Source organism: Ranitomeya imitator, chromosome 1 (assembly GCF_032444005.1).
Source record: "Ranitomeya imitator isolate aRanImi1 chromosome 1, aRanImi1.pri, whole genome shotgun sequence".
Taxonomy (NCBI): Eukaryota; Metazoa; Chordata; class Amphibia; order Anura; family Dendrobatidae; genus Ranitomeya; species Ranitomeya imitator.
Genome location: NC_091282.1, coordinates 1,236,043,414 through 1,236,069,668, shown reverse-complemented (window position 1 = coordinate 1,236,069,668; position 26,255 = coordinate 1,236,043,414). Strand labels below are relative to the sequence as shown.

The 26,255-nt window shown below is 42.4% G+C and overlaps 1 protein-coding gene across 1 annotated transcript in view; it reads left to right on the top strand.

Moving 5' to 3' along the window:
• LOC138658399 (progonadoliberin-2) overlaps positions 1–26,255 on the top strand; it is a 75,495-nt gene that overhangs the window by 25,246 nt on the left and 23,994 nt on the right. The window contains exon 2 of the mRNA XM_069745837.1: positions 21,968–22,140. Coding sequence (XP_069601938.1) covers positions 22,003–22,140 — 138 coding nt within the window. The 5' untranslated portion in view covers positions 21,968–22,002. The remainder of the gene's footprint in view (positions 1–21,967; positions 22,141–26,255) is intronic.

Below are 26,255 nucleotides of genomic sequence, written 5' to 3'. Positions count from 1 at the left end.
TGATTGAAGTAGTTGGGTTCCTTTTGTTTGACCGCAGCAATCCCCTAAGAGGACTAAAAAAAAAGAAATCCTACATGTGTGGTATCGCCGAAATCGTACTGACCGGGAGAATCACGTCACCGGTTCATTTTTACCAAACAATAAACGCTGTAAGAAAACTAAAATAATGGAGGAATGGCATTTTTTTCACATTTTCCAGAACATCTGTTCACCCAGCAGTTGTCTCCATTGAGTATCGGTGACCTGGGCCCTTTAAGGGGTATAATCCCAGTGTATATACCTGTCGGGGTAATGGTCGAACACCAAACGTCTTAGTAAGTAATAGAACTTGAGAAGTGTTCCAGAAAATGCATTAAAAAACAATCAGGGACGGAGGCGAAAATCTGCAATCAAGGGTTCAATGTAAGCCGACATAATAGGTCTTCATAACAGGATGAAAAAAAGCTGCAAAGAACCGAAAAATGAGCGGCAGTGACATAATGGTGTAAGACAGATGTAGCAGAGCCGAGTTTGTTATCTGTCACAATGCCTTATGTATGGTTTTATTACTGTACAATGAAGGAAAAGGTGAGTAACACATTCAGCTCTGCTACATCTCACACAGCTTTTATGTCAGTTTGCGAGACTGAAGTTGCAGTGAGAATATTGGCATCAGATCGTCAGATAATTGTCCATATTTTGTTGTATTATTTCTACTTTTATTTTCGTGCTTGAAACTTAATTTTTCTGATACTGAGACTCAGATCCTTTATATAATGCCAGGGTTATATGATAAAATTCTTACTACCTGTAGTCACCACCAGGGGGAGCTGGAGAGATGTATAACAATAGGTCAGACTGCTGTAAGCTCCTGAGCTCCCCCTAGTGGAGACTGCACACAGTCTTAAAATTGAAATGGTGTTAATAAGTGGACATTGCCTTTAAGGCGTTTCATTTGGGACCCTTTAAATAAATGTTGGGTTATTTTTTATTTTGTTTTATAATTCTATAGAATTGTCGCAAATCTGCAGTATCAGGGCAGTGATTTATTACCCAGTGCACTTCACAGAGTGATGACGGCACAGTCTGGGGGTCGTTTAGGCGCCAGACGGTTTAGGGACCAAATGATCGATGTTACGTGTCAGGTCAGGAGGCGCCAATTAGGTAATGCTACCCGGGGACAGTGACCAGAGCAGCGTCACCAGCTGGAGATATTAACACGTAACCTGCTGCAGGACTACAACTCCCAGTATACCCAGACAGCCAAAGCACATGCTGGGAGTAGTAGTCCTGCAGTGGCTGGAGAATCACACAGGGCGTCCGGTATTGACTTCCATGACGCACAGATGTAGCAGAGCTGAGTATATCGCTCCATCCGGCAGCAGAGAATAAAGCTTCATTATTTCCCTGTAACAGGCTGCACGGGGTTAAACTCTATTTCTCTGCGGATTACCGCCATATCTGCAGGGAAATGGCATTTTTTGGCTGACAAGTTTCCTGTAATTGTGATTTATTTAAATTTGGCTAAATAATGTGTTTGTTCTGTCGTGTGGATCAGTGCAGGTGATAATTAATAAAGGACAAAAGGGGAAAAAAGGCCATTTTTATCAGTATTTTACTTATCTATATTTTTTCTAAAACTTTTAAACTTTTATTTTTTAACCATTTTTGGTATTTCGGTATCTTATTTGCCACATCAGCAACAGGAGGAATAGAAGTACTACAAGTAGCATAATAATAACAGTATTAATAGTTACCAGTAGGACTAGTAATACTGCAGCAGTAACAGAATAAGTAGCAGTAATAACAGTAGCATTAATAGTACTAGCTTCAGGACTTGTAGTACTAATAGTCACAGTAGTGGAAGGCAGCACTAGTAGTAACAACACCAGGATTAATAGAAGACTTTGTAGCAGAAGCAGTATTAGTAAAAGTGGCAGTATTAGTAATAGCAGCAGTATTATTAGTAATAGGAGAAGTATTAGAAATAGCAGCAGAATTATTAGTAATAGCAGCATTAGTAATAGGAGCAGTATTAGTAATAGGAGAAATATTAGTAATAGCAGCAGTATTAGTAATAGGAGCAGTACTAGTAATAGGAGCAGTATTAGTAATAGGAGCAGTATTAGTAATAGCAGCAGTATTAATAATAGGAGCAGTATTAGTAAAAGTGGCAGTATTAGTAATAGCAACAGAATTATTAGAAATAGAAGCAGAATAATTTGTAATAGCAGCATTAGTAATTAGAGCAGTATTAGTAATAGCAGCAGTATTAGTAATTAGAGCAGTATTAGTAATAGCAGCAGTATTAGTAAAAATGGCAGTATTAGTAATAGGAGCAGAATTATTAGTAATAGCAGCAGTATTAGTAATAGGAGCAGTATTAGTAATAGGAGCAGTATTAGTAATAGGATTAATATTAGTAATAGCAGCAGTATTAGTAATAGGGGCAGTATTAGTAATAGCAGCAGTATTAGTAATAGCAGCAGTATTAGTAATAGGAGAAATATTAGTAATAGCAGCAGTATTAGTAATAGGAGCAGTACTAGTAATAGGAGCAGTATTAGTAATAGCAGCAGTATTAGTAATAGGAGCAGTATTAGTAATAGCAGCAGTATTAGTAATAGGAGAAATATTAGTAATAGCAGCAGTACTAGTAATAGCAGTATTAGTATTAGTAATAGCAGCAGAATTATTAGTAATAGCAGCAGTATTAGTAATAGGATCAGTATTAGTAATAGCAGCAGAATTATTAGTAATAGCAGCAGTATTAGTAATAGCAGCAGAATTATTAGTAATAGCAGCAGTATTAGTAATAGGAGCAGTATTAGTAATAGGAGCAGTATTAGTAATAGGAGCAGGATTATTAGTAATAGCAGCAGTATTAGTAATAGGAGCAGTAGCAGTAATACCAGCAGTATTAGTAATAGGAGCAGTATTAGTAATAGGAGCAGTATTAGTAATAGCTGCAGTATTAGTAATAGCAGCAGAATTATTAGTAATAGCAGCAGTATTAGCAATAGGAGCAGTATTAGTAATAGGAGCAGAATTATTAGTAATAGCAGCAGTATTAGTAATAGGAGCAGAATTATTAGTAATAGCAGCAGTATTAGTAATAGGAGCAGGATTATTAGTAATAGGAGCAGTATTAGTAATAGGAGCAGTATTAGTAATAGCAGCAGTATTAGTAATAGGAGCAGAATTATTAGTAATAGCAGCAGTATTAGAAATAGCAGCAGAATTATTAGTAATAGCAGCAGTATTAGTAATAGGAGCAGTATTAGTAAAAGTGGCAGTATTAGTAATAGCAACAGAATTATTAGAAATAGAAGCAGAATAATTTGTAATAGCAGCATTAGTAATTAGAGCAGTATTAGTAATAGCAGCAGTATTGGTAATAGGAGCAGAATTATTAGTAATAGCAGCAGTATTAGTAATAGCAGCAGAATTAGTAATAGGAGCAGTATTAGTAATAAGAGCAGTAATAGCAGCAGAATTATTAGTAATAGCAGCAGTGTTAGTAATAGGAGCAGTATTAGTAATAGAAGCAGTATTAGTATTAGTAATAGCAGCAGAATTATTAGTAATAGCAGCAGTATTAGTAATAGGAGCAGTATTAGTAATAGCAGCAGTATTAGTAATAGCAGCAGTATTAGTAATAGCAGCAGAATTAGTAATAGGAGCAGTATTAGTAATAGGAGCAGTAATAGCAGCAGAATTATTAGTAATAGCAGCAGTGTTCGAAATAGGAGCAGTATTAGTAATAGGAGCAGTATTAGTATTAGTAATAGCAGCAGAATTATTAGTAATAGCAGCAGTATTAGTAATAGGAGCAGTATTAGTAATAGCAGCAGTATTAGTAATAGCAGCAGTATTAGTAATAGCAGCAGTATTATTACTAATAGCAGCAGTATTAGTAATAGGAGCAGTATTAGTAATAGCAGCAGTATTATTAGTAATAGCAGCAGTATTAGTAATAGGAGCAGTATTAGTAATAGGAGCAGTATTAGTAAAAGTGGCAGTATTAGTAATAGCAACAGAATTATTAGAAATAGAAGCAGAATAATTTGTAGTAGCAGCATTAGTAATTAGAGCAGTATTAGTAATAGCAGCAGTATTAGTAATAGGAGCACAATTATTAGTAATAGCAGCAGTATTAGTAATTGCAGCAGAATTAGTAATAGGAGCAGAATTAGTAATAGGAGCAGTAATAGCAGCAGAATTATTAGTAATAGCAGCAGTGTTAGTAATAGGAGCAGTATTAGTAATAGGAGTAGTATTAGTATTAGTAATAGCAGAATTATTAGTAATAGCAGCAGTATTAGTAATAGGAGCAGTATTAGTAATAGGAGCAGTATTAGTAATAGCAGCAGAATTATTAGTAATAGCAGCAGTATTAGTAATAGCAGCAGAATTAGTAATAGGAGCAGTATTAGTAATAGGAGCAGTAATAGCAGCAGAATTATTAGTAATAGCAGCAGTGTTAGTAATAGGAGCAGTATTAGTAATAGCAGCAGAATTATTAGTAATAGCAGCAGTATTAGTAATAGCAGCAGAATTAGTAATAGGAGCAGTATTAGTAATAGGAGCAGTAATAGCAGCAGAATTATTAGTAATAGGAGCAGTATTAGTAATAGGAACAGTATTAGTAATAGGAGCAGGATTATTAGTAACTAGATTGTGGCCCGATTCTAACGCATGGGGTTTTCTAGAATATGCATGTTCCCGTAGTATATGGACAATGATGATTCCAGAATTCGCGGCAGACTGTGCCCGTCGCTGATTGGTCGAGGCAATAGGAGAAATATTAGTAATAGCAGCAGTATTAGTAATAGGAGCAGTATTAGTAATAGGAGCAGTATTAGTAATAGCAGCAGTATTAGTAATAGGAGCAGTATTAGTAATAGCAGCAGTATTAGTAATAGGAGAAATATTAGTAATAGCAGCAGTACTAGTAATAGCAGTATTAGTATTAGTAATAGCAGCAGAATTATTAGTAATAGCAGCAGTATTAGTAATAGGAGCAGTATTAGTAATAGCAGCAGTATTAGTAATAGGAGCAGTATTAGTAATAGCAGCAGTATTAGTAATAGAAGCAGAATTATTAGTAATAGCCGCAGTATTAGTAATAGCAGCAGAATTATTAGTAATAGCAGCAGTATTAGTAAAAGGAGAAGTATCAGTAATAGCAGCAGTATTAGTAATAGGAGCAGTATTAGTAATAGCAGCAGTATTAGTAATAGGAGCAGTATTAGTAATAGAAGCAGAATTATTAGTAATAGCAGCAGTATTAGTAATAGCAGCAGAATTATTAGTAATAGCAGCAGTATTAGTAAAAGGAGAAGTATCAGTAATAGCAGCAGTATTAGTAATAGGAGCAGTATTACTAATCGGAGCAGTATTAGTAATAGCAGCAGAATTATTAGTAATAGCAGCAGTATTAGTAATAGGAGCAGTATTAGTAATAGCAGCAGAATTATTAGTAATAGCAGCATTAGTAATAGGAGCAGTATTAGTAATAGCAGCAGTATTAGTAATAGCAGCATTATTAGTAATAGGAGCAGTATTAGTAATAGCAGCAGTATTAGTAATAGGAGCAGTATTAATAATAGCAGCAGTATTAGTAATAGCAGCAGAATTATTAGTAATAGCAGCAGTATTAGTAATAGGAGCAGTATCTATATATATAATTGCCTAAGGGTTTTTCCGTCTGTCTGTCTTTCTGTCTGTCTTTCTGTCTGTCTTTCTGTCTGTCTGTCTGTCTGTCCTGGAAATCCCGCCTCTCTGATTGGTTGAGGCCGCCAGGCCTCAACCAATCAGCAACGGGCACAGCGACGATGATGTCATAATGGTTGCCATGGCGACGATGATGTCATAAAGGTTGCCTCGACCAATCAGCAACGGGCACAGTCTGCCGCGAATTCTGGAATCATCATTGTCCATATACTACGGGGACATGCATATTCTAGAATACCCGATGCGTTAGAATCGGGCCACAATCTAGTTAGTAATAGGAGTAATGTTAGTAATAGCAGCAGTATTAGTAATAGGAGCAGTATTAGTAATAGGAGTAATATTAGTAATAGCAGCAGTATTAGTAATAGGAGCTGTATTAGTAATAGGAGCAGTATTAGTAATAGCAGCGGTATTAGTAAAAGGAGCAGTAATAGTAATAGGAGCAGTATTAGTAATAGGAGCAGTATTAGTAATAGGCGCAGTATTAGTAATAGCAGCAGTATTAGTAATAGGCGCAGTATTAGTAATAGGAGCAGTATTAGTAATAGGAGTAATATTAGTAATAGCAGCAGTATTAGTAATAGGAGCAGTATTAGTAATAGGAGCAGTATTAGTAATAGCAACAGTATTAGTAATAGGAGCAGTATTAGAAATAACAGTATTAGTAATAAGAGCAGTATTAGAAATAACAGTATTAGTAATAGCAGCAGTATTAGTAATAAGAGCAGTATTACTAATAGGAGCAGTATTAGTAGTAGCAGCAGTATGAGTAATAGCAGAATTAGTAGTAATAGCAGCAGCAGTATTAGTATTAGTAATAGCAGCAGTATTAGTAATAGCAGCAGTATTAGTAATAGCAGTAGTATTAGTATTAGCAGCAGTATTAGTAATAGGAGCAGTATTAGTAATAGCAGCAGTAATAGTATTAGTAATAGCAGCAGTATTATTACTAGTAATAGCAGCAGTATTAGTAATAGCAGCAAAATTTGTATTAGTAATAGCAGCAGTATTAGTAATAGCAGTAGTATTAGTAATTGCAGTAGTATTAGTATTAGCAGCAGTATTAGCAATAGGAGCAGTATTAGTAATAGCAGCAATATTAGTAATAGGAGCAGTATTAGTAATAGGAGCAGTATTAGTAATAGCAGCAGTAATAGTATTAGTAATAGAATATAAGCCCGCAAGGGCAGGGTCCTCGCCCCTCTGTATCAGTCTGTCATTGTTAGTTTGCTTACTGTAAGTGATATCTGTAACTTGTATGTAACCCCTTCTCATGTAAAGTACCATGGAATCAATGGTGCTATATAAATTAATAATAATAATAATAATAGCAGCAGTATTAGTAATAGCAGCAGTAATAGTATTAGTAATAGCAGCAGTATTAGTATTAGCAGCAGTATTAGTAATAGGAGCAGTATTAGTAATAGGAGCAGTATTAGTAATAGGAGCAGTATTAGTATTAGTAATAGCAATAGTATTAGTATTAGCAGCAGTATTAGTAATAGCAGCTGTAATAGTATTAGTAAAAGCAGCAGTATTAGTAATAGCAGCAGTATTAGTAATAGCAGCACTAATAGTAATAGGAGCAGTATTAGTAATAGGAGCAGTATTAGTAATAGCAGCAGTAATAGTATTAGTAATAGCAGCAGTATTAGTATTAGCAGCAGTATTAGTAATAGAAGCAGTATTAGTAATAGCAGTAATAGTATTAGTAATTGCAGTAGTATTAGTATTAGCAGCAGTATTAGTAATAGGAGCAGTATTAGTAATAACAGTGCAGCGCCCCAGAGATCTGGTCGTTGCAGTATGACGCTCTGCCACTAAGGGGAGTGATGGTACGTCTGATGGCACTGAAGGAATTCTCCTGACCAGGTATCACCAGAACACATTACACTTCACACTCCGGCCACTAGGGGGAGAAAAAGGCTTTATTTATTGGGCCACTCCTCACACTGGTAAAACTAGGGGTTGGGGAGGAAGTTAGTCAGAAGCTGACTGGGTTGGATTCAGGCAACATCCCGTGGCAGGGGGTGTTGCAGGGAGAAGACACAGGGGGGTCCCTGTCAGGCGTGGGAACCTGGCAGGTGCCTAGCGAACAGAACAGAACGTAACGGAACCGCGCCTGCACTACCTTGCGGCGGTATCCTAAGAAAGAGACACGAAGGGAAGGATATTGTGGAACAGTGTAAACGAAATCAAGCACAAAGGAGAGCCAGTAGGAGTCGTGCCGTGAGACCGAGGCAACATCCTACTGAGGCGCGTAGCCGGTGGCCGGAACACCGCGGGAGTAACTGACTCTAGGCCTTACTTCGAACTCAGCAGGACAGTTAATTATAGGTTGGCTGTCTACCTTACTACACCTACGAAGACATAGGGGGCAACAGTGGGAGAAGGGCGTCTCTAGGGTCCCGGAAGACCTCCAGGCCTTCCCGTCATACGGGTGGCGTCCTAGCCATAATATACCTGGGGGACGTTGAAACTAGTAACATCTGGAACCAAAGAACGAGAGAGCTGTAGAGAACGAACGAACGAGAACAGCAGTTGTGAGGACTATTCCGAATGCTCAGCAGGGTAGGACTACAACACACAGGCGCTAGTGGTAGGCAACGATTTCCATCTGCGAAGGAAACTCTGGATATGCCCATCAGACCGGCCGGTCTCAGATATCCCTGTTAAGCGTACTCTGGATTGTGGATCCTGAAGTCTTGAGTAAAGAGGTAAAGAGACTGCAACCCTGTGTCCTCATTATTGACTGCGCCTTACACCATCACCATCTACCTTACTGGGAAGCCCTGGGGACATACTTCACCTGTGGGAAGGTATACCATCCAGCTGCCATTCAATCACCCCAGCGGACCCCACAGCAGCGTCGGTCACCTTGACCGAACACCACAGGTGGCGTCACAAACACCTGACAGACTGCACCACCTTTATTGGACGCCCCTTAGCAGGGTCGCGGACCGGGTCTAGCCACCATGACCGCCTCAGAACCGAACCGGAGAGGCCCGGTACCGAGAACTCGTGGCCCTGTGTCTGGGGGTGCTTCAACTTGGCGTCACGAACAGGATCGTACTTAAGCCTGAGAAGCAGGTCATGTGTGCCTTGGAACTGTGATTGAATTGTGCATGAACTGTGATCTGTTTCAAAGACTGGGTATTGCTATTTGCCGCAAGATTCCCGGCAAAACCGCCGCCATTGCCGCGCCACGAGGAGCGCAGGAGAAGAAGAAGGGCGTGGAAGTGGGCGTGAGAAAGCTGAAGAGCGCGAAAAGTAATGGCCGCCCAGTCTAAATATTTCTGTACTTTGAGGACGTGTCCGTCAGCAGCCGAGATCCGCCTCCTGATCCTCAGTGGAGGGCGGAGACAAAGAAAATGAAACCGCCCATGAAGGAGAGTGCTGGAAAAGGACAAGGAGGGAGACGCCATGGCCAGCCGACCGGGATTAAAGTGTGGGGTCGGAGCAGAGGACTCCCCCGGCTACCCAGAGAGATACCGCGGCCAGGCGTCACCTGTTGGCCCCGACTTCCTGCAGGCCGAAGTGGACGAGCTCAGCGATCAACTCCGGCGGACACAGCTGAGCACTGAGGCCGGGTGGAAGGAAACCGTCATCAGGATCCTCACCAGACGTCTGTCGGCAGCCTCGTGTGGTCCGGAGCGAGAAAGAAGTTCCAGCGCTCCGAAGCCAGAAAGCAAGGCCCTGCCGGAAAGCGAGATACTGCAAATAGAGATGACAACGCCACAGCGCAAGGCCCCGCAGTCAGCGTTCCAGATCCCAGTGGAGACGGAGCAGGCCAGCACCGGAGGGACCGCATCTGAAGCAGGTATGAAGAACGACCCTGCCCCAGTGACAGAAGACCTACTGATAAGCTCCGTAGCAGCACCACCTGCTGCCATGACTAAGACTAACTCTGAACTGACAAATCCTAATACTACTACCACAGTGGGCATTATTGCCGCTACTGAACCTACTACCAAAATTGACATTCGAACCCAGATGAAACCTGAAAAACTGATTAGTGTTAAATATTAATTGAATTATTCTCAATCCTGTACTGAGCACATTGCTTATTGCTGACACTATCAAAAGCTATTTCTGTGTATGTAGCTCAGAGTATAAGTTAACGCCATATACAGAGGACACGTGGTCTGTGTTGGACATATATAAACGTCTCTTAGGAGGGTGTGGGGGCCTTTTGTCACGTGGGACGGTCACCTCCCTTCCTACACATCATTCTCCATGAACAACAGATGAAGAAGCAACAGCTGATAGCGGAAGCCATGATGACCTTCAAACTTCACACAGACAGACAGGTTTACCATTCAGGACCTTGGGAAAGATGAGTAACAAGACAAGCGCTGATATCTACACATGGACAATCTACTTTTATGTTTTCTGCAATTTGGTTTTTCTGTGGACAACTCAATAAACCACTATACTTTTTATCAGAATATCATGACATTTTTCTTTTAAGAATAACGCACCTGGTTAAGTCTTGATTAAATATTTTTGCGCAATAACCATTTTTAACACTGGCCAATATACTACGTAGATGGGCAGTATACTACGTGACTGGCCAATATACTACGTGGCTCTGTGCTGTATACTACTTCGCTGTGCAATATACTACGTGGCTTTGTGCTGTATACTACGTCACTGGGAAGTATACTACGTCACTGGGAAATATAAAACGTCACTGGGCAATATACTACGTGGACTGTGCAATATACTACGTGGACATGCATATTCTAGAATAACCGATGCTTTAGAATCGGGCCACCATCTAGTCTACTATATAATTGTCTAAGGGTCACTTCCCTCTGTCTGTCTGTGTGTCACGGAAATCCCAGGTCGCTGAGGAGATGAAGTCCCCTGCCTTCAGTGCCCGCTCCATACTCCCCTCCAGTCAGGGCTCACACAGGGTTAATGGCAGCGTTAACGGACCACGTTATGCCGCGGTGTAACGCACTCCGTTAGCGCTGCTATTGTATGAGTTGTGTGACCAACTTTTTACTATTGATGCTGCCTATTCAGCATCAATAGTAAAAAGATCTAATGTTAAAAATAATAAAAAAATCATTATATACTCAGCTTCTGTCGGCCCCCGGATCCAGCCCAGGACTTTCCCGCTCCTCGCGACGGTCCTCTCCATGCATTGCGGTCTCGCGAGATGATGACGTAGTGGTCTCGCGAGACCGCTACATCATCATCTCGCGAGACCGCAATGCACTCTTGGTACCGGAGCGTAGCGAGGAGCATCAGTAAACGCCTGGGCTGGATCCGGGGGCCGACGGAAGGTGAGTATATAACTATTTTTTATTTTAATTCTTTTTTTAACAGGGATATGGTGCCCACATTGCTATATACTGCGTGGGCTGTTATATACTACATCTCTGTGTTATATACTATGTGGCTGTGGTATATACTACGTGGCTGGGCAATATACTACATTGCTGTGCTCTATACTATGTGGCCTGGGTTATATACTGCATGGGCAGTTATATACTACGTCTCTGCTATATACTACGTGGCTGGGCTATATACTACGTGGCTGTGCAATATATGACGTGGCTGTGCAATATACTACGTGGCTGTGCAATATATTATGTGGCTGGGCAATATACTATGTGTCTGTGCTCTATATTACGTGTCTGTGCTATATACTACGTGGCTGGGCAATATACTGCATGGTTGGGCAATATACTATGTGGCTGGGCAATATACTAAGTGTCTGTGCTATATACTACGTGTCTGTGCTTTATACTATGTAACTGGGCAATATACTACGTGGCTGGGCAATATACTACGTGTCTGTGCTATTTACTACGTGGGCTGTGCTATATACTACGTGGCTGGGCAATATACTACATGGCTGTGCTATATACTACGTGGCTGGGCAATATACTACGTGTCTGTGCTATATACTACATGGCTGGCCAATATACTACGTGGCTGGGCAATATACTATGTGTCTGTGCTATTTACTACGTGGGCTGTGCTCTATACTACGTGGCTGGGCAATATACTACGTGGCTGTGCTATATACTACGTGGCTGTGCTATATACTACGTGGGCTGTGTTATACGCTACTTGGCTGTGCTATATTTCTCTGCTGTATCTGTGCATCATGAATCGTGGTATGTGTTAAAGAGGGGGGCCCACTGAGATTCTTTTGCCCGGGGCCCTCAAAAACCTGGAGCCGGCCCTGGCTTCACTGATTGGTCACGCTTGGCCGCAAACAATCAGCGACAGTCGCAGTCCGCCCGCGAATTGGCGCGGAATTAGAACCACGCTTCGCTAATTGGTCGTGGCCGGCCGAATCCTTTGTATAAATTGCATTATTCTGAAAACTTCATAAATAAGCTACATACATATTTTAGAATACCCAATGCGTTAGAATCGGGCCACCATCTAGTTAGTAATAGTAGCAGTCAGCAATAGCAGCAGTATTAGTAATAGGAGCAGTATCAGTAATAGCGACAGTATTAGTAATAGTAGCAGTATTAGTAATAGCAGCAGTCTCAGTAATAGTAGCAGTCTCAGTAATAGCAGCAGTATTAGTAATAGTAGCAGTATTAGTATTAGTATTGGTAATAGCAGCAGTATTAGTAATAGCAGCAGTATTACTAATCGGAGCAGTATTAGTAATAGGAGCAGTATTAGTAATAGGAGCAGTATTAGTAATAGCAGCAGTATTAGTAATAGGAACAGAATTATTAGTAATAGGAGCAGTATTAGTAATAGCAGCAGAATTATTAGTAATAGCAGCAGTATTAGTAATAGGAGCAGTATTAGTAATAGCAGCAGAATTATTAGTAATAGCAGCATTAGTAATAGGAGCAGTATTAGTAATAGCAGCAGTATTAGTAATAGCAGCATTATTAGTAATAGGAGCAGTATTAGTAATAGCAGCAGTATTAGTAATAGGAGCAGTATTAATAATAGCAGCAGTATTAGTAATAGCAGCAGAATTATTAGTAATAGCAGCAGTATTAGTAATAGGAGCAGTATCTATATATATAATTGCCTAAGGGTTTTTCCGTCTGTCTGTCTGTCTGTCTTTCTGTCTGTCTGTCCAGGAAATCCCACGTCTCTGCCTCGACCAATCAGCGACGGGCACAGCATCGACGTAGAAATCCTGCGTGTCTGATTGGTCGAGGCCGCCAGGCCTCGACCAATCAGCGACGGGCACAGCGACGATGATGTCATAAAGGACGTAGACATCCCGCGTCTCTGATTGGTCGAGGCTGCCAGGCCTCGACCAATCAGCAACGGGCACAGCGACAATGATGTCATAAAGGACGTAGAAATCCCATGTTTCTGATTCAGCGACGGGCACAGTATCGACGTAGATGTCATAATGGTTGCCATGGTGACGATGATGTCATAAAGGTTGCCTCGACCAATCAGCGACGGGCACAGTCTGCCGCGAATTCTGGAATCATCATTGTCCATATACTATGGAGACATGCATATTCTAGAATACCCGATGCGTTAGAATCGGGCCACAATCTAGTCTATACAATCTAGTCTATATATATAATTGTCTAAGGGTTTTTCCGTCTGTCTGTCTTTCTGTCTGTCTGTCTTTCTGTCTGTCTGTCTGTCTGTCCTGGAAATCCCGCTTCTCTGATTGGTTGAGGCCGCCAGGCGTCAACCAATCAGCAACGGGCACAGCGACGATGATGTTATAATGGTTGCCATGGCGACGATGATGTCATAAAGGTTGCCTCGACCAATCAGCGACGGGCACAGTCTGCCGCGAATTCTGGAATCATCATTGTCCATATACTACGGGGACATGCATATTCTAGAATACCCGATGCGTTAGAATCGGGCCACAATCTAGTTAGTAATAGGAGTAATGTTAGTAATAGCAGCAGTATTAGTAATAGGAGCAGTATTAGTAATAGGAGTAATATTAGTAATAGCAGCAGTATTAGTAATAGGGGCTGTATTAGTAATAGGAGCAGTATTAGTAATAGCAGCAGTATTAGTAAAAGGAGCAGTAATAGTAATAGGAGCAGTATTAGTAATAGGAGCAGTATTAGTAATAGGCGCAGTATTAGTAATAGCAGCAGTATTAGTAATAGGCGCAGTATTAGTAATAGCAGCAGTATTAGTAATAGGCGCAGTATTAGTAATAGGAGCAGTATTAGTAATAGGAGTAATATTAGTAATAGCAGCAGTATTAGTAATAGGAGCAGTATTAGTAATAGGAGCAGTATTAGTAATAGCAACAGTATTAGTAATAGGAGCAGTATTAGAAATAACAGTATTAGTAATAAGAGCAGTATTAGAAATAACAGTATTAGTAATAGCAGCAGTATTAGTAATAAGAGCAGTATTACTAATAGGAGCAGTATTAGTAGTAGCAGCAGTATGAGTAATAGCAGAATTAGTAGTAATAGCAGCAGCAGTATTAGTATTAGTAATAGCAGCAGTATTAGTAATAGCAGCAGTATTAGTAATAGCAGTAGTATTAGTATTAGCAGCAGTATTAGTAATAGGAACAGTATTATTAATAGCAGCAGTAATAGTATTAGTAATAGCAGCAGTATTATTACTAGTAATAGCAGCAGTATTAGTAATAGCAGCAAAATTAGTATTAGTAATAGCAGCAGTATTAGTAATAGCAGCAGTATTAGTAATAGCAGTAGTATTAGTAATTGCAGTAGTATTAGTATTAGCAGCAGTATTAGCAATAGGAGCAGTATTAGTAATAGCAGCAATATTAGTAATAGGAGCAGTATTAGTAATAGAAGCAGTATTAGTAATAGCAGCAGTAATAGTATTAGTAATAGAATATAAGCCCGCAAGGGCAGGGTCCTCGCCCCTCTGTATCAGTCTGTCATTGTTAGTTTGCTTACTGTAAGTGATATCTGTAACTTGTATGTAACCCCTTCTCATGTAAAGTACCATGGAATCAATGGTGCTATATAAATTAATAATAATAATAATAGCAGCAGTATTAGTAATAGCAGCAGTAATAGTATTAGTAATAGCAGCAGTATTAGTATTAGCAGCAGTATTAGTAATAGGAGCAGTATTAGTAATAGGAGCAGTATTAGTAATAGGAGCAGTATTAGTATTAGTAATAGCAATAGTATTAGTATTAGCAGCAGTATTAGTAATAGCAGCTGTAATAGTATTAGTAAAAGCAGCAGTATTAGTAATAGGAGCAGTATTAGTAATAGCAGCAGTATTAGTAATAGCAGCACTAATAGTAATAGGAGCAGTATTAGTAATAGGAGCAGTATTAGTAATAGCAGCAGTAATAGTATTAGTAATAGCAGCAGTATTAGTATTAGCAGCAGTATTAGTAATAGAAGCAGTATTAGTAATAGCAGTAATAGTATTAGTAATTGCAGTAGTATTAGTATTAGCAGCAGTATTAGTAATAGGAGCAGTATTAGTAATAGCAGTGCAGCGCCCCAGAGATCTGGTCGTTGCAGTATGATGCTCTGCCACTAAGGGGAGTGATGGTACGTCTGATGGCACTGAAGGAATTCTCCTGACCAGGTATCACCAGAACACATTACACTTCACACTCCGGCCACTAGGGGGAGAAAAAGGCTTTATTTATTGGGCCACTCCTCACACTGGTAAAACTAGGGGTTGGGGAGGAAGTTAGTCAGAAGCTGACTGGGTTGGATTCAGGCAACATCCCGTGGCAGGGGGTGTTGCAGGGAGAAGACACAGGGGGGTCCCTGTCAGGCGTGGGAACCTGGCAGGTGCCTAGCGAACAGAACAGAACGTAACGGAACCGCGCCTGCACTACCTTGCGGCGGTATCCTAAGAAAGAGACACGAAGGGAAGGATATTGTGGAACAGTGTAAACGAAATCAAGCACAAAGGAGAGCCAGTAGGAGTCGTGCCGTGAGACCGAGGCAACATCCTACTGAGGCGCGTAGCCGGTGGCCGGAACACCGCGGGAGTAACTGACTCTAGGCCTTACTTCGAACTCAGCAGGACAGTTAATTATAGGTTGGCTGTCTACCTTACTACACCTACGAAGACATAGGGGGCAACAGTGGGAGAAGGGCGTCTCTAGGGTCCCGGAAGACCTCCAGGCCTTCCCGTCATACGGGTGGCGTCCTAGCCATAATATACCTGGGGGACGTTGAAACTAGTAACATCTGGAACCAAAGAACGAGAGAGCTGTAGAGAACGAACGAACGAGAACAGCAGTTGTGAGGACTATTCCGAATGCTCAGCAGGGTAGGACTACAACACACAGGCGCTAGTGGTAGGCAACGATTTCCATCTGCGAAGGAAACTCTGGATATGCCCATCAGACCGGCCGGTCTCAGATATCCCTGTTAAGCGTACTCTGGATTGTGGATCCTGAAGTCTTGAGTAAAGAGGTAAAGAGACTGCAACCCTGTGTCCTCATTATTGACTGCGCCTTACACCATCACCATCTACCTTACTGGGAAGCCCTGGGGACATACTTCACCTGTGGGAAGGTATACCATCCAGCTGCCATTCAATCACCCCAGCGGACCCCACAGCAGCGTCGGTCACCTTGACCGAACACCACAGGTGGCGTCACAAACACCTGACAGACTGCACCACCTTTATTGGACGCCCCTTAGCAGGGTCGCGGACCGGGTCTAGCCACCATGACCGCCTCAGAACCGAACCGGAGAGGCCCGGTACCGAGAACTCGTGGCCCTGTGTCTGGGGGTGCTTCAACTTGGCGTCATGAACAGGATCGTACTTAAGCCTGAGAAGCAGGTCATGTGTGCCTTGGAACTGTGATTGAATTGTGCATGAACTGTGATCTGTTTCAAAGACTGGGTATTGCTATTTGCCGCAAGATTCCCGGCAAAACCGCCGCCATTGCCGCGCCACGAGGAGCGCAGGAGAAGAAGAAGGGCGTGGAAGTGGGCGTGAGCAAGCTGAAGAGCGCGAAAAGTAATGGCCGCCCAGTCTAAATATTTCTGTACTTTGAGGACGTGTCCGTCAGCAGCCGAGATCCGCCTCCTGATCCTCAGTGGAGGGCGGAGACAAAGAAAATGAAACCGCCCATGAAGGAGAGTGCTGGAAAAGGACAAGGAGGGAGACGCCATGGCCAGCCGACCGGGATTAAAGTGTGGGGTCGGAGCAGAGGACTCCCCCGGCTACCCAGAGAGATACCGCGGCCAGGCGTCACCTGTTGGCCCCGACTTCCTGCAGGCCGAAGTGGACGAGCTCAGCGATCAACTCCGGCGGACACAGCTGAGCACTGAGGCCGGGTGGAAGGAAACCGTCATCAGGATCCTCACCAGACGTCTGTCGGCAGCCTCGTGTGGTCCGGAGCGAGAAAGAAGTTCCAGCGCTCCGAAGCCAGAAAGCAAGGCCCTGCCGGAAAGCGAGATACTGCAAACAGAGATGACAACGCCACAGCGCAAGGCCCCGCAGTCAGCGTTCCAGATCCCAGTGGAGACGGAGCAGGCCAGCACCGGAGGGACCGCATCTGAAGCAGGTATGAAGAACGACCCTGCCCCAGTGACAGAAGACCTACTGATAAGCTCCGTAGCAGCACCACCTGCTGCCATGACTAAGACTAACTCTGAACTGACAAATCCTAATACTACTACCACAGTGGGCATTATTGCCGCTACTGAACCTACTACCAAAATTGACATTCGAACCCAGATGAAACCTGAAAAACTGATTAGTGTTAAATATTAATTGAATTATTCTCAATCCTGTACTGAGCACATTGCTTATTGCTGACACTATCAAAAGCTATTTCTGTGTATGTAGCTCAGAGTATAAGTTAACGCCATATACAGAGGACACGTGGTCTGTGTTGGACATATATAAACGTCTCTTAGGAGGGTGTGGGGGCCTTTTGTCACGTGGGACGGTCACCTCCCTTCCTACACATCATTCTCCATGAACAACAGATGAAGAAGCAACAGCTGATAGCGGAAGCCATGATGACCTTCAAACTTCACACAGACAGACAGGTTTACCATTCAGGACCTTGGGAAAGATGAGTAACAAGACAAGCGCTGATATCTACACATGGACAATCTACTTTTATGTTTTCTGCAATTTGGTTTTTCTGTGGACAACTCAATAAACCACTATACTTTTTATCAGAATATCATGACATTTTTCTTTTAAGAATAACGCACCTGGTTAAGTCTTGATTAAATATTTTTGCGCAATAACCATTTTTAACACTGGCCAATATACTACGTAGATGGGCAGTATACTACGTGACTGGCCAATATACTACGTGGCTCTGTGCTGTATACTACTTCGCTGTGCAATATACTACGTGGCTTTGTGCTGTATACTACGTCACTGGGAAGTATACTACATCACTGGGAAATATAAAACGTCACTGGGCAATATACTACGTGGACTGTGCAATATACTACGTGGACATGTATATTCTAGAATACCCGATGCTTTAGAATCGGGCCACCATCTAGTCTACTATATAATTGTCTAAGGGTCACTTCCCCCTGTCTGTCTGTGTGTCACGGAAATCCCAGGTCGCTGAGGAGATGAAGTCCCCTGCCTTCAGTGCCCGCTCCATACTCCCCTCCAGTCAGGGCTCACACAGGGTTAATGGCAGCGTTAACGGACCACGTTATGCCGCGGTGTAACGCACTCCGTTAGCGCTGCTATTGTATGAGTTGTGTGACCAACTTTTTACTATTGATGCTGCCTATTCAGCATCAATAGTAAAAAGATCTAATGTTAAAAATAATAAAAAAATCATTATATACTCAGCTTCTGTCAGCCCCCGGATCCAGCCCAGGACTTTCCCGCTCCTCGCGACGGTCCTCTCCATGCATTGCGGTCTCGCGAGATGATGACGTAGTGGTCTCGCGAGACCGCTACATCATCATCTCGCGAGACCGCAATGCACTCTTGGTACCGGAGCGTAGCGAGGAGCATCAGTAAATGCCTGGGCTGGATCCGGGGGCCGACGGAAGGTGAGTATATAACTATTTTTTATTTTAATTCTTTTTTTAACAGGGATATGGTGCCCACATTGCTATATACTGCGTGGGCTGTTATATACTACATCTCTGTGTTACATACTATGTGGCTGTGGTATATACTACGTGGCTGGGCAATATACTACATTGCTGTGCTCTATACTATGTGGCCTGGGTTATATACTGCATGGGCAGTTATATACTACGTCTCTGCTATATACTACGTGGCTGTGCTATATACTACGTGGCTGTGCAATATATGACGTGGCTGTGCAATATACTACGTGGCTGTGCAATATATTATGTGGCTGGGCAATATACTATGTGTCTGTGCTCTATACTACGTGTCTGTGCTATATACTACGTGGCTGGGCAATATACTGCATGGTTGGGCAATATACTATGTGGCTGGGCAATATACTAAGTGTCTGTGCTATGTACTACGTGTCTGTGCTTTATACTACGTCACTGGGCAATATACTACGTGGCTGGGCAATATACTACGTGTCTGTGCTATTTACTACGTGGGCTGTGCTATATACTACGTGGCTGGGCAATATACTACATGGCTGTGCTATATACTACGTGGCTGGGCAATATACTACGTGTCTGTGCTATATACTACATGGCTGGCCAATATACTACGTGGCTGGGCAATATACTACGTGGCTGTGCTATATACTACGTGGCTGTGCTATATACTACGTGGGCTGTGTTATACGCTACTTGGCTGTGCTATATTTCTCTGCTGTATCTGTGCATCATGAATCGTGGTATGTGTTAAAGAGGGGGGCCCACTGAGATTCTTTTGCCCGGGGCCCTCAAAAACCTGGAGCCGGCCCTGGCTTCACTGATTGGTCACGCTTGGCCGCAAACAATCAGCGACAGTCGCAGTCCGCCCGTGAATTGGCGCGGAATTAGAACCACGCTTCGCTAATTGGTCGTGGCCGGCTGAATCCTTTGTATAAATTGCATTATTCTGAAAACTTCATAAATAAGCTACATACATATTTTAGAATACCCGATGCGTTAGAATCGGGCCACCATCTAGTTAGTAATAGTAGCAGTCAGCAATAGCAGCAGTATTAGTAATAGGAGCAGTATCAGTAATAGCGACAGTATTAGTAATAGTAGCAGTATTAGTAATAGCAGCAGTCTCAGTAATAGTAGCAGTCTCAGTAATAGCAGCAGTATTAGTAATAGTAGCAGTATTAGTATTAGTATTGGTAATAGCAGCAGTATTAGTAATAGCAGCAGTATTAGTAATAGCAGCAGTATTATTAGTAATAGGAGCAGTATTAGTAATAGGAGCAGTATTAGTAATAGCAGCAGTATTAGTAATAGGAGTAGTATTAGTAGTAATAGGAGCAGTATTAGTAATAGCAGCAGTCTCAGTAATAGCAGCAGTATTAGTAATAGCAGCAGTATTATTAGTAATAGCAGCAGTATTAGTAATAGCAGCAGTCTCAGTAATAGCAGCAGTATTAGTAATAGTAGCAGAATTAGTAATAGCAGCAGTATTATTAGTAATAGGAGCAGTATTAGTAATAGCAGCAGTCTCAGTAATAGCAGCAGTATTAGTAATAGTAGCAGTATTAGTAATAGCAGCAGTCTCAGTAATAGCAGCAGTATTAGTAATAGTAGCAGTATTAGTAATAGCAGCAGTCTCAGTAATAGCAGCAGTATTAGTAGTAGCAGCAGTCTTAGTAATAGTAGCAGTCTCAGTAATAGCAGTATTAGTATTAGTAATAGTAGCAGTATTAGTAATAGCAGCAGACTCAGTAATAGCAGCAGTATTAGTAATAGGAGCAGTATTAGTATTAGTAATAGCAGCAGTATTATTAATAGCAGCAGTATTAGTAATAGTAGCAGTATTAGTATTAGCAGCAGTATTATGAATAGCAGCAGTATTAGTAATAGTAGCAGTATTAGTATTAGTAATAGCAGCAGTATTATTAATAGCAGCAGTATTAGTATTAGTAGCAGTATTAGTAGCAGGGTCCTCCCTCCTTATGTACCTGTGTGCCTTGTTTTTGCTCATGTTTAGTTGTATTTGTCTATATTTTCCCCTTTTCCCATGTAAAGCACCATGGAATAAATTGCACTATAAAAATGTACAATAATAATAATAGCAGCAGCAGTATTAGTAATAGTAGCAGTATTAGTAGTAATAGCAGCAGCAATATTAGTAATAGTAGCAGTGTTAGTAGTTGTAATAGCAGCAATGTTAGTAGTTGTAATAGCAGCAGTGTTGGTAATATTAGCAGTATTAATATTAGTGATAGTAGCAGTATTAGTAATAGTAGCAGTATTAGTGGTAGTAATAGCAGCAGTATTAGTAGTTGTAATAGCAGCAGTGTTAGTAATAGGAGCAGTATTAGTAATAGTAGTAGCAGTAGTAATAGCAGCAGTATTAGTAATAGTAATAGCAGCAGTATTAGTAGTAGTAATAGCAGCCGCATTAGTAATAATAGCAGCAGTATTAGTAATAGCAGCAGTATTTGTAATAGTAGTAGCAGTAGTAATAGAAGCAGTATTAGTAATAGCAGCAGTATTAGTAATAGTAGTAGCAGCAGTAGTAATAGAAGCAGTATTAGTAGTTGTAATAGCAGCATTGTTAGTAATAGTAGCAGTATTAGTAATAGCAGCAGTATTAGTAATAGCAGCAGTATTAGTATTAGTAATAGCAGCAGTATTAGTAACAGCAGCAGTATTAGTAATAGTAGCTGTATTAGTAGTTGTAATAGCAGCAGTGTTAGTAATAGTAGCAGTATTAGTATTAGTAATAGCAGCATTAGTAGTAGTAATAGCAGCAGTATTAGTAATAGTAGCCGTATTAGTAGTTGTAATAGCAGCAGTGTTAGTAATAGTAGCAGTATTAGTAATAACAGCAGCATTAGTAGTAGTAATAGCAGTAGTATTAGTAGTAATAGCAGCAGTATTAGTAATAATAGCAGCAGTATTAGTAATAGCAGCAGTATTATTAGTAGTAATAGCAGCAGTATTAGTAATAACAGCAATATTAGTAGTAGTAATAGCAGCAGTATTAGTAGTAGTAATAGCAGCAGTATTAGTAGTAATAGTAGCAGTATTAGTAGTAGTAATAGCAGCAGTATTAGTAATAGCAGCAGTATTAGTAGTAGTAGTAATAGCAGCAGTATTAGTAGTAGTAATATCAGCAGTATTAGTAACAGTAGTACCAGGAGCAGAACTAATGGAACTATTTCCATATTTGCTTCATGCATTGTGTCCGCCATCTTTACTATGTAACATGAGAACATCTTCATCATTTTATTTCTTCCCAGACCCAGTTCTGTGAACTGCGACCATAACCAGACCCATGGCCTTCCAGAGTCACCTGGTCCTCCTCCTCCTCGTCCTGATAGCAGTCAGTACACAGCTGTCACATGGCCAGCACTGGTCTCATGGCTGGTACCCAGGAGGCAAGAGGGAGCTGGACATACCCGCTTCACCAGAGGTACGTCCCATGTGCCTCACCCCCAGCAACGTCCTACCTGCCGCACCCATGGCAATGTCCTACATGCCGCCCCCCGAGCTACGTCCTACATGCCGCACCCAGAGCAACGTCCTATATGCCGCACCCCGGGAAATGTCCTATATGCCGCACCCCGGGTAATGTTCTACATGCCGCCCCCCAAGCAATGTCCTACATGCCGCACCCAGAGCAACGTCCTATATGCCACACCCTGAGCATTGTCCGGCATGCCGCATCCTGACCAACATCCTATATATTGCACCCCGAGCAACATCCTATATGCGGCACCCTGAGCAGCGTTCTATATACCACACCCCAAATAATGTCTTATATGTCACACCCCGAGCAATGTCCTACATACCGCACTTCGAGCAATGTCCTACATGCCGCACCTTGAAAAATGCCCTACATGTCGCACCCCAAGCAACATCCTATATACCGCACCCAAGAAACTAATATATCAACTATCTATGACCAGTAATATATGTGACTAGTATTATCTGTATACAGTAACTAGAGTTTGCTGGGCTCTGATGCAAATTTGGATTTGGGCAACCACCTGCATATTGGTCAGATTTGTGGGCCCTTGTAAGGTTCTCGATTATATAAAGACATGCGTGTTCACCCTCCACATAATAATGTTTCCCGTTATGTCCCCTTTCTATAAGAATATACCACATCCTGGTGCACTCTGGCACCGCTCCAATCCATCCTACACTCTGCTGCCCGACTAATCTACCTGTCTCCCCGCTATTCCCCAGCCTCTCCCCTATGTCAAGCCCTTCACTGGCTTCCTGTCGCCCAGAGACTCCAGTTCAAAACCCTCACAATGACATACAAAGCCATCCACAACCTTTCTCCTCCATACATCTGTGACATGGTCTCCCGGTACCTACCTACACGCAACCTCCAATCCTCTCAAGACCTCCTTCTCTACTCCCCTCTCATCTCTTCTTCCCACAACCGCATCCAAGACTTCTCCCGTGCCTGCCCCATACTCTGGAACTCTCTACCCCAACACATCAGACTCTCGCCTACCATAGAAACCTTCAAAAAGAACCTGAAGACCCACCTCTTCCGACAAGCCTACAGCCTGTAGTGATCCTGAAGTTACTGAACCGCCGCGCAACCTGCCCTACCCTCTCCTAGTGTTTCATCACCCATCCCCTGCAGACTGTGAGCCCTCGCGGGCAGGGTCCTCCCTCCTTATGTACCCGTGTGCCTGTTATCTGCTCATGTTTAATGTATTTGTCTATATTTGCCTCGTATTCACATGTAAAGCGCCATGGAATAAATGGCGCTATAAAAATGTATAATAATAATAATAATTATAACCTTCATCCTGGTATAATGACTCCCATACTTGTATAATTATGCCCATCCTGGTATAAAGACTCCCATCTTGGTATGACTACCATCCTGGGCCCCGTCATGGTATAATGACCTTCATTCTGGTATAATGACCCCCATCCTGGTATAATCACCTTCATTCTCATATAATGACCCCATCCTGGTATAATGACTCCCATCCTGATATAATGACGCCCATCCTGGTATAAAGACCCAGCAGGGATCTGTGCTGCAACACATTTCAGCTCAGGCCGGTTTCACATTTGCGGTAGTGTCCGCAGCGTTTCTTCCGCATATATCCGCATGCGTTGTGTATTCCTATATTTAACATTAGGGACGCAAGCGTCTGTGATTGGTTGCGTTTGGTCACGTTTGACGACGCATGCGTCGTTTCGTCATCTGCGGTTTGGCGCGGTAAACGCTACATTGTAGTAATTTTAGAGGCGTCAATTTGCCGCCTAGAAACGTATGCGGTCGATTGCGTAAGGAATGCGCCAAAAAAACGCATTGCTGTCTATGTGAACGCATGCGTTGTATCCCAGGAAAACATGTCTAGACACTGATAAGCCAACCCCCACATACAAGGTGATAAAGGGAGGGAGTGGACATTTGCAGGTCACTACTCAGCAGACTGGAAACCAGACGAGACGCAGGCTACAACCTTGGAGGACAACAAGACACTGAGCAATGTGAGTATATCCTAGCCAATGCCTTTATTTTCTGTTTTTTGTTTCTACATGTCCTAATTTCTGCCATTTCTTTCTTTCTGCATGCATCAAAATGTCATCTTCTTCTGATGAAGATCAAATGCCTGGGCCTGCACAAGCAGAAAATGTCAGCGAAGTGAATATTCACCTCCTCAGATTGGTAAGTATTCACTGTCACATCAACACATATGACATTTTTTTTGTATGTTTTTTTAGACCCTACTCGGGTCCGAAATGCATTTGATAAGTATTGCAATGCAGTGTGAAACAGCAGAGACCTTGGCCGTGCTCACACAACTGTGTGTGATGAGAGAAACTCCTGACCATTGTATAACCATTATGGTTTTTTTTTTTCAACAGTGCTCAAAGTCCAAATACGTTGGCATTCGATGAAGGACCGCTTCAACAAGGACCTGTGTCAAGAGAGCCGGCTTCCTAGTGGTTCCGGAGCAAGGATTAGAAAATACAAATATCACCGCCTTCTTGCATTTTTGAGACCGGTCCTTGCGCCCAGAGAACGTAAGTATATTTTTGGTTAAAAAAAAATATGTTTTGTATTGCATTAGGCTGCCATCACACTAGCAGTATTTGGTCAGTATTTTACATCAGTATTTGTAGCCAAAACCAGGAGTGGGTGATAAATGCAGAAGTGGTGCACATGTTTCTATTATACTTTTCCTCACATTGTTTCACTCCTGGTTTTGGCTTACAAATACTGCTGTAAAATACTGACCAAATACTGCTAGTGTGACGGCAGCCTACAAAACAGATCTATAGTCATCAAGTCAGGTGTTAGAAATAATGAATTCATGATGCACAAATAAATGCCTCATGAATACATTATTTCTGACACATGTCCTGGTGAGTATAGATACGCTTTGTATGACCTCCGTCATCCGTTCATATTTTACATCAGTATTTGTAAGTCAAAAACAGGGTTGGGTGATTAATGCAGAAGTGGTGCATCTGTTTCGATTTTCCTCATACTGTTGTACTCCTGGTTTTGGCTTCCAAAGTCTGATGTAAAACTCTGACCAAATACTGCCAGTGTGACCTCAGCCTTAATCTGTATGCTTATATTCCACAGGAGTTTGTGTTTTGTAAATGTTTGGTATTAATTTTTTTTCTTTTTTCACAGCACATGGAGCAGCACTGTTGGCCCAGGTTCTGGAGCGGTCCTTCATCAGACAGCCACGGACCCGTCCCAGCCATCCTCCAGCGCTGCAGCAAGTGGGCCTGCCACACTGACTGGAGATCAGGAAGCTGGTCCATCAGGTGTTCCCCTTTCCCAGTCCTCTGCCCCGTTTTTTTGGGGCTCCTCCCGGCAGCGGACAGGTCCCTCATGCCCGAGTTTTTGCACTTGAGCTCGGTTTTCCACGAGGGACTCAAGGCGATGGGTGACCAACTGGATACTGCTATTAGCCATATGAGTACACGTATCCAGGCGGTTACCACAGCCCTTGCCCAAGTGAAAGCCGACCTCCAGAGGCCAGCACATCATTTTTTTTAATCAAATTGAACAGGGCATGTCGGAACACCTTACTCCCGATCTCCAGATTAGTGTTATGCAGGCCTGCAATGCTGCTTACGTGCAGGCTATGCAGCAGAGTCGGTATATTCAGCAAACAGTGGGGGCATTTCCACCTGTGCCCACACTGTCACGCTTTACATCAATGCCGACCTCTGCTGCATACCACTGCATGGCCACCTCCATTCCAAGCACTGCCGGACACCACTATAGCACCATCACCATGCCGAGTGCTGTTGGACAGCCCACAGCCACCACCTTCACAACTGCTGCTCCTGCTTGGACCTCCTCCACTGCCACCACCATGTGGCAACCGCAGGACCCTGGCATGGCCTTCCGCAGGACCACTAACATGCAGCAGCTGCCGGACCTTGGCCTGGCCTTCCCCCCCACCACAACAATGCCATTGCCGGACCCTGGCCTGGCCTTACCCGCCACCACAACAATGCCGCTGCCGGACCCTGGCCTGTCGTTCCCTGCCACCACAACAATGCCGCTGCAAAGGCACACGG